At 43.4% G+C, this 8,979-nt stretch overlaps 1 protein-coding gene across 2 annotated transcripts; it reads left to right on the top strand.

Moving 5' to 3' along the window:
• Positions 1-1,052: 1,052 nt before the first annotated feature.
• LOC115145790 (fibrinogen gamma chain-like) lies at positions 1,053-8,416 on the top strand. Of its 2 annotated transcripts, none has more exons than XM_029687301.2 (9): positions 1,053-1,169; positions 1,305-1,349; positions 1,849-2,032; positions 2,478-2,562; positions 2,961-3,091; positions 3,710-3,843; positions 4,087-4,271; positions 6,969-7,246; positions 7,549-8,416. In XM_029687301.2, exons 1-9 carry the CDS (start codon positions 1,107-1,109, stop codon positions 7,728-7,730), a joined length of 1,287 nt encoding a protein of 428 aa, XP_029543161.1. In that variant the 5' UTR covers positions 1,053-1,106; the 3' UTR covers positions 7,731-8,416. The 2 variants fall into 2 exon arrangements, with proteins under 2 accessions (XP_029543161.1, XP_029543160.1); XM_029687300.2 differs by having other exon boundaries at positions 1,054-1,169; positions 1,302-1,349.
• Positions 8,417-8,979: the final 563 nt, after the last annotated feature.

Here is an 8,979-nt window from a genome sequence, read left to right as displayed (position 1 = left end):
TCTTCACCTACCTCATCCCCATACTGTTTTTCTTTATTTACTTTTCTGCTCTTTTGCACACCAATATCTCTACCTGTACATGACCATCTGATCATTTATCACTCCAGTGTTAATCTGCAAAATTTTAATTATTCGCCTACCTCCTCATGCCTTTTACACACATTGTATATAGACTCCCCCTTTTTTTTCTACTGTGTTATTGACTTGTTAATTGTTTACTCCATGTGTAACTCTGTGTTGTCTGTTCACACTGCTATGCTTTATCTTGGCCAGGTCGCAGTTGCAAATGAGAACTTGTTCTCAACTAGCCTACCTGGTTAAATAAAGGTGAAATAAAAAAAATATTTAAAAAACCGGGGCAGCTCTAGCAGGGCAGACATTTGATGAAGGAAAGGTGGCATCCCATGACAGTGCCACGTTGAAAGTCACTGAGCTCTTCAGTAAAGCCATTCCACTGCCAATGTTTGTCTATGGAGATTGCATAGCTGTGTGTTCGACACCTGTCAGCAACGGGCATGTCTGAAATAGCTGGATCCACTAATTTGAAGGGGTGTCCACATACTTTTGTGTATATAGTGTATCACTCACACAGAAACAGACAAATGGTGGAGGACTGTAACTTGAGGGAGTGATTGCAGTCCTAAAAGAAACTTAAAGGGGACTCACTAATTGTAGACAATTTTATTTAGATAGCACTCTAATATAATATCTAATGCAGTATCTTGTCATATGTTTTATACTGGTTTGAGTGGAATTTGCAAGGTAATGATATGGCATGATTGACCCAGTGTTGTTTTGACCCCAACGAAGTTCACCACACGATCCTGCTGCCCACGACTTTCCCTGTGATCAAAAAAGCCGTGGAAGGAACCACACCACACCTGTCAATCAATCCCAGTCACATCTGGGAAATTATGAGAAGTAGGACATTTGAGTCATAATTTTGTCCCAACATTGAGTCATCTACTAGGACATGAGTTGGATGACCCGGTTCTGTTTACACGCGGACCCCTTATCTGCTGCAGGAAGGAGGACCTTGATCAGATAAATACACCGTCAGGGGCCAACTGTACAACACCACAACTGGTGCACCAAAGACTAGCAACATGGCTCCTTCACTTTTGTCCACAGCCGCAGGCGTTCTTTTGCTATTCTCCCTCTCCTCTGCAGTAAGTGTCACATTTCAATGAACCTCTTTCAAACGAAGGTGTGTTCTCTCATAAACAGTGTTCTCCATAAACAGTAGGTACAGTAGCATCTACTAAGATAACAGACTGTGCTGTTTTGCTTCTGTTCCACAGCAGATGAGGGGAGACTATTCCGAGGACTGCACACCAAGGGACGGATTTGTAAGTATGATTGTAGATGGGATGCACCGATGTACTCTACTCCACTCATTAAGTGGTGTGTGTGTACAGGAAGAAATCCTCCATCTTGCTATTTCATCCTCTTTGTACTGTATGCTTATTGACATTGTTATTTAGATTGAGTTGTTGCTAAATTATAGTCCCCACGCGCATATGATATGTAGTTGATTCTGGGTTATTACAACCAATTTTGTTGGTGCCTCTTTAAGAACACATGTAATTAAACATTTAGTAGTTTCTTTGAATCCAATGAAAATGTCCAATGCTCAACACATCCAATGTCACAGTATAACAATATGTTGTGAATATGTGTCACAAATGGCACTCTGTTCCGTATAAAGGGCTCTACTTTTGACCAAAGATCAACGGGCCCTGGTCAAAAGGCAGCGCACTATAGAGGGAATAGGGTGTCCTTTGCAACACAGACACATCTCTCACAGAGTGTTCAAATGAAAGCATCCGTGTTCTGTGTCTGTTGTAGGGCAAGTACTGCCCGACGACATGTGGCGTGGCTGACTACCTCAACAAGTACAAGCCGGTGGTGGACAAGGACCTTGATGAAATGGAGGACATCCTGGATAGAATAACCAACCTTACCACGGGGGCCACAGAGAAAGTCACCTATATGAAGGATTCGGCAACACAACATCAGAAGTCTGGTGGAGGTAATTGACTTTTCTGTATCTTGGGCTATTTGACTGTGTTAAACTAGCTAACACGAAAATCAACACTATTAGATGTGGTGCTAAGAAGTGGGGATGTCAGTAGCAGAAAAGTCGAAACTTTCAAGAAGTACATCGATGAGGCACACTCCGCTTTTCATGTCTATGTGATTTAGTTTACATCACTTCACAAACAGTTTGTCTATAACCTTTGTCAGGGTTGTGTTCAATAGGGAGAAAACATTTTGAAACAGAGTGAATCCGGGAGATACTGTCTGAACTCGTCCAATAAGAGCACGTATTTTTTTGTTTTCCTTTGAAAAAATGTTTTTCTACAGTTTGCCCTACTGAAGACACCCAGGTATTAAGCTAATTGTAAAAGAACTATAGACTCTGGTAATTCATGTAGGTTACTGTAACTGAAGCAGGTATTGTGATTGTTCCACAGACGTCCACTATAAAAGGTCAGCCAGCATACTGGATGATGTCCTGCGCTTTGAGAAGACCATCGTCTCACAGGAGGAGCAAATATAGTAAGTCCTTCTTTTTCTGTTCTTTTTTTTTTACATCAGAATCTAATTTGGTCTCAATTCACTTAGAATTGGACATGGAACTTCTCCTTAGGAGAGCAATTGACTTCTGGAATTGATTGCCATTCAATTGGAATTGACCCCCATGCTCGTATGTCTCTCAGCGGCTAAAGCTGGTTGAAACCAGTCAATGATATTACAATCATTTCAACCAGTTTTGCCTGCTGGAGACGAATTACCTGGAAATACCAGGACTAAGGGTACAGGTGTCAAATGCTATGTACTTAAAACACATTGATAGTCAAGTCATGCACCCACTGACCTACAATATAAACCGCAATCTAAGTTTATATCCGCGACACCTGAGAAACATTTTCAATCTGTTCCCCTCTTTTGCTCAGTCAACTCCAGGGGATACTGGAATCCAACAAGAAGAGGATGTTAGACCTCAAACAGATGTCCATTCAGCTGGATCAGAAATGCAAAGATCCCTGCAAGGATACTGTGGAAATCAAACCCACCACAGGGAAAGGTAAAATCTGCAGCGTTCTGCAGGTCGATCCCCAGTTCATCAGAGGTTACTCAACCCTGCTCCTGGAGAATTCACTCTACCCGTCGTTTGTCCTTGTTGCGTGTTGAGTCCGAAGCCAATCAAAGGCATCAATCAATAGAGGCTGAGCCGATTTGTCCCAATCCAGTTATTTGGATGTACTTTAGCAATGGTTAATGAATTAATTTGTTCATATCATTTGTTGGCATTTATAAGTGATATTCTTTAAGCAAGGGGTATCAATCCAGTTATATGGATGCACTTTAGATTAGTTCAATTATTAAATTTATTGGCATTTATGAAATATTCTTCCATAAATAGGTATAGCTTTAATTTAAATGATCAAAAAACAGCTGTTAATAAAATACCACAGAGTGGATCTTTACCAGGGACAAGGGACAATAATCAGCAATGCACAAGATCATAAGAGCATAATCAGCAAGGTAATAGAGCCAGAGCTCATTTCCATCTGGAACAGGCTAAAAGCAGAATCAAAACACTACAAAACCGTTGTGCATAGCGCATTGCCTTGTGGGAACAGTAGTCTTTGTTATTAACACATATCAACATGATCATGACATGTTGTTTTTCTCGTATTAGATTGCCAGGATATTGCCAACAAGGGTGCCAAAACCAGCGGTCTGTACTACGTGAAGCCACTGAAGGCTAAGGAGGAGTTCCTGGTCTACTGCGAGATTGACAGCTTCGGCCGCGGCTTTACCGTCCTGCAGAGGGTACGTGTGTTCATTATGGTTGGCTCATGCAGGATTCAAACCCCCAACCCCACCATGCTCCAACCCACTGAGCCATTGGAAGTTGGAACCAGGGTTGGGGACAATTCTATTTCAGGAAGTAAACATTCCAATTTGGGATTTCAGTTTCCAGATTGACTAAAGTGAAATGGTATTGACCCAAACCTGGTTGTAACCACATACTGTATTCTTATCATAACCACCGTCCAACATATATCTCCACAGAGACGTGATGGCAGCGTGGACTTCAACAAGGACTGGGTCCAGTATAAGGAGGGCTTCGGCTACCTGAGCCCAGATGACACCACCGAGTTCTGGCTGGGCAACGAGAAGATGCACCTGCTCTCCACCCAGTCCTCCATCCCATACGTGCTGAGGATCGAGCTCACCGACTGGGTGGGCAACAAGAAGTACGTACTACTAAATGCTCTACTAAGCCTACTACTAGTGCACGCTTAGGGCCTACATTCCTCAAACTGAATAGAAAATGGTGTTCAAAATATAGTAGGAACAGCTCAGACTTATCCCAGCAGGTAAACTGGTTCCAATGATGTCACTCCAACCCGTTGCAAAGGATGTTACAATGACATCATTGCAACCAACTTGACCCCCTGGGATGCTTACCAATCCAATTCTGTGGTGTCTAGGTTTCACGCTTTAAAAATGCTATAAATACTGTATTTCGCTATTATCAATTCCCCCTCAAAGTTATTGGGGGCTTGGCATCATTGGTCTTGCCTATATGACACATTTACTAGCGCAATTCTCTCCACTAAATTAATGAAATATTTAAGGTCAAATCTTAACTTCAGCAAGCCAAATTTTCACTTAGTCATAATGTCAATAGGAGACTAAGTTGAAATTTGATTTAAGGCCAAGTTAGGATTCGCCCCTTTAATATATTTAGTGCTGAAATATTTAGTGCCATTAAGTGCCATTTTTTTAATGAGGAATTGTGGAAATACGCAGCAGTAAGCCTTTTCTTGGTGAGGTGACTAACTTCAAAATAGCATGTTTTTCCACTCTTCAAATCAAAATGAATCACATGTTATTTGTCACATGCTACAACAGGTGTAGACCTTAAGGTAAAATGCTTACTTTACAAGCCCTTAATATCCAACAATGCAGTTCAAGAAAGAGTTAAGAAAATATTTACTAAATAGTAAAATTAAAATGAAAGGTAACACAATAAAAAAGGACAATAACGAGGCTATATACATGGAGTACCGAGTCAATGTGTGGGGGTACAGGTTAGTCAAGTTATTTTGTACATGTAGGTAGGGGTAAAGTGACTATGCATAGATAATAAACAGCAAGTAGCAGCAGTGTAAAAACAAAGGGGTGGGGGGGGTGGCCGTGTCAGTGTAAATATTCCGGGTGGCCATTTGATTAATTGTTCAGCAGTCTGATGGCTTGGGGGTAGAAGCTGTTTTGGTCCTAGACTTGGTGCTCCGGTACCGCTTGCCATGCGGCAGCACAGAGAACAGTCTATGACTTGGGTGACTGGAGTCTTTGACAATTTTTTGGGCCTTCCTCTGACACCGCCTATTATATACCTAGATCCTGGATGGCAGGAAGCTTGGCCCCAGTGACTTACCGGGCCGTACGCACTACCATCTGTAGCACCTTACGGTCAGACGCCGAGCAGTTGCCATACCAGGCGGTGATTCAACCGGTCAGGATACTCTCGATGGTGCAGCTGTAGAACTTTTTGAGGATCTGGGGACCCATGCCAAATCTTTTCAGTCTCCTGAGGGGGAAAAGGTGTTGTCATGCCTTCTTCACGACTGTCTTGGTGTGTTTGGACCATGAAAGTTAGTTGGTGATGTGGACACCAAGGAACTTGAAACTCTCAACTCGCTCCACTACAGCCCCGTTGATGTTAATGTGGGCCTGTTCGGCTCTCCTTTTCCTGTAGTCCACGATCAGCTCCTTTGTCTTACTCACATTGAGGGAGAGGTTGTTGTCCTGGCACCACACTGCCAGGTCTCTGACCTCCTCCCTATAGGCTGTCTCATCGTTGTCGGTTATCAGGCCTACCACTGTTGTGTCATCAGCAAACTTAATGATGGTGTTGGAGTCGTATTTGGCCACGCAGTCGTGGGTGAACAGGGAGTACAGAAGGGGACTAAGCATGCACCCCTGAGGGGCCCCAGTGCTGAGGATGAGTGTGGCAGATGTGTTGTTGCCTACCCTTACCACCTGGGGGCGGCCCGTCAGGAAGTCCAGGATCCAGTTGCAGAGGGAGGCGTTTAGTCCCAGGTTCCTTCGCTTAGTGATGAACTTTGTGGGCACTATGGTGTTGAATGCTGAGCTGTAGTCAATGAACAGCATACTCACATAGGTGTTCCTTTTGTCCAGGTGGGAAAGGGCAGTGTGGAGTGCGATTGAGATTGAGTCATCTGTGGATATGTTGGGGCGGTATGTGAATTGGAGTGGGTCTTGGGTTTCTGGGGTGATGGTGTTGATGTGAGCCATGATCAACCTTTCAAAGCACTTCATGGCTACCAATGTGATTGCTATGGGGCGGTAATCATTTAGGCAGGTTACCTTCACTTCCTTGGGCACAGGGACTATGGCGGTCTGCTTGAAACATGTACGTAGGTATTACAGACTCGGTCAGGGTTGAAAATGTCGGTGAAGACACTTGCCAGTGTGTCCGCGCATGCTTTGAGTACACATCCTGGTAATACATCTGGCCCCGCGGCTTTGTGAATGTTGACCTGTTTAAAGGTCTTTCTCACATTGGCTAGTGAGAGCGTGATCACACAGTCATCCGGATTGGCTGGTGCTCTCATGCATGATTCAATGTTACTTGCCTCGAAGCGAGCATAAAAGGCATTTAGCTCGTCTAGTAAGCTCGCACCACTGGGCAGCCTGCGGCTGGGTTTCCATTTTATATTAATACTTGTCGCCTGTGTGGTCTAGTGCTTAGTGTCATGGACACAGGCATATGCACCACAGTAGGCATGGGTTCAAATCCAACCCAATGCCTTTCTGACCTGCACCGCTCCTACCTTTGTTGTCTTCTTCTCACTGTCTTATTTATTCAATAAAACCACACACGTAAAAAATTGCTAATAATTAAATGTATTTTCTTTCTTTAGGTATGCCGACTACGCCATGTTCAAAGTGGGGCCAGAAATCGACATGTACCGCCTGACCTACGCCTACTACTTTGGCGGTGACGCGGGGGATGCGTTCGACGGCTTTGACTTCGGAGATGACCCCAGCGACAAGTTCTACACGTCTCACAACGGCATGCAGTTTAGTACCAGCGACAAGGACAACGACAAGTTCCAGGGTAACTGTGCTATGCAGGACGGCTCCGGTTGGTGGATGAACCGATGCCACGCCGCCCACCTCAATGGGAAATATTACCAGGGTAAGGACACGCACGTACACAGACACCTGCACACTCTCACACACACACGTGCGCGTTCTTGCATTTTTCCGTTGAAAGAATACTATTCTCCAAGTAACATGAACCATACTACAGTTATACATGTATGCAAATCACTAACAGCCTATACCAATGTTAGTTTTTTGGGGGGGGGGGTTCTCTGACATTTTTAATGTTAACTTTCCAAGAAGGCCACATTTATGAGTCGGTCCAAACACTGTGATTTTCTTACTTGTAACAAACTTTTCATTGACACCTCTGCCTTTCCGTCTTTCCATCCGTAGGTGGGAAGTACACGGAGAAGGACGCCGGCGAGTCAGGCTACGACAATGGCATCATCTGGGCCACGTGGCACAGCCGCTGGTACTCCATGAAGGAGACTACCATGAAGATCATCCCCACCAACAGGATCACGGCGGGGGACGGACAGCAGACCGGAGGGGTCAAACAGTTTGGAGGCCTGTAAACACTACTGAAACAAATACTGCAATATTGACTGAGCTAGAACTTTTCCGGACACAGATTAAGCCAAATCCTAAGAAGCACATGGGGAGTCTATCAAACATGTAGTCCAGGACTAACCTTAGGCCTAAAATGTGTCTGGAAAAATGGCCCTCTGTCTTGTTGTTTCTAGTGTTTTATTGGTTCGATCAATGTAGTTTTTTTGTCCTCTTGCCTAAAATATTGTCTATGATCAAATTGCTGTTGTTGGACCTTGGAAGATTGGTTTGACTTGTTCTATCTAGCACCTTCTGTTAGAACAAACTTTATCTAGTGTCTATCTGGTTGGTGTAACCAATTAATAAATGTTGTATTTTTCTAAATATAGATACCCCTGCTCCGACTACATGATCTAAGACAGGGTTTGAACCTGGGTGGTATGAAGGCCATAAGACTGTGTAAGCTCTCTGAGCTAAAAAGGCAATAGCTCCGGGAGCTAACGCAAGTCTTCAAGTCTCAGGCCAAGGCACTGAATCACCTCGGTTACACAAGGGTCTTGCATTTAAAAGACCATGCCCATTTCTTTATTGTACTTTTCCTGATATTCATTCCTGGTAACGCTTGTAATTGTGCTAAATATGATAAATGATACCCACATTTATGTGACATACAAGTTGGTGGCGGCATTGAAAGACTTTTAAAGAGAAGGCACTGTGCTGGGAAGACCTAACTCATTTCGTTCAATTATTTTGAACTATTCCAGGTACTGATTTGCAGAAGCTATTTTGATACATTGGGGGAAGTTCTTGGAAATCACCTATTGGAAGTCCTTTGAACCAATATTCAAATAGCCTGGGTTGAATTCTGAGAGGATATGTCAACGGGAAAGAAAGTAACGCTATCAGGTAGGAATGTGAAGTAGGAATTTATCGTATTAAAGAGGGTATGTGTGTTTTTCCCTGCCTCTAAGACCAAAGTGCCCACCAAAGCCAGGTTCATGTTCAGCATGGAGAAAACGTTCTGAAACAGAATGTAACTATTAAAAACGATTAAAATGTCCTATATGCTGTTCTATTACAAAATAAATACCTACCTGAACATAAGACTTATTCAATTAATCAATCAATCACTCAAATGTATTTATGAAGCCCTTTTTACATCAGCCGATGTCACAAAGTGCTGTACAGAAACCCAGCCTAAATCTCTGGTGGAAATTATAACAGAACAGGGCCAAGATGCTCAAACATTCATAGATGACCAGCAGGGTCAGATAA

Source organism: Oncorhynchus nerka, linkage group LG18, assembly GCF_034236695.1.
Source record: "Oncorhynchus nerka isolate Pitt River linkage group LG18, Oner_Uvic_2.0, whole genome shotgun sequence".
In the NCBI taxonomy this organism is placed as follows: Eukaryota; Metazoa; Chordata; class Actinopteri; order Salmoniformes; family Salmonidae; genus Oncorhynchus; species Oncorhynchus nerka.
This window is presented reverse-complemented; position numbering and strand designations above follow the sequence as displayed.

Excerpts from the sequence above, each read along its gene's own strand:
- LOC115145790 (XM_029687300.2), top strand. The coding sequence starts at position 1,107 with ATGGCTCCTTCACTTTTGTCCACAGCCGCAGGCGTTCTTTTGCTATTC. Across the intron at positions 1,170-1,301 it reads TATTCTCCCTCTCCTCTGCA|CAGATGAGGGGAGACTATTC; the intron begins GTAAGTGTCACA and ends TCTGTTCCACAG. Across the intron at positions 2,563-2,960 it reads TCACAGGAGGAGCAAATATA|TCAACTCCAGGGGATACTGG; the intron begins GTAAGTCCTTCT and ends TCTTTTGCTCAG.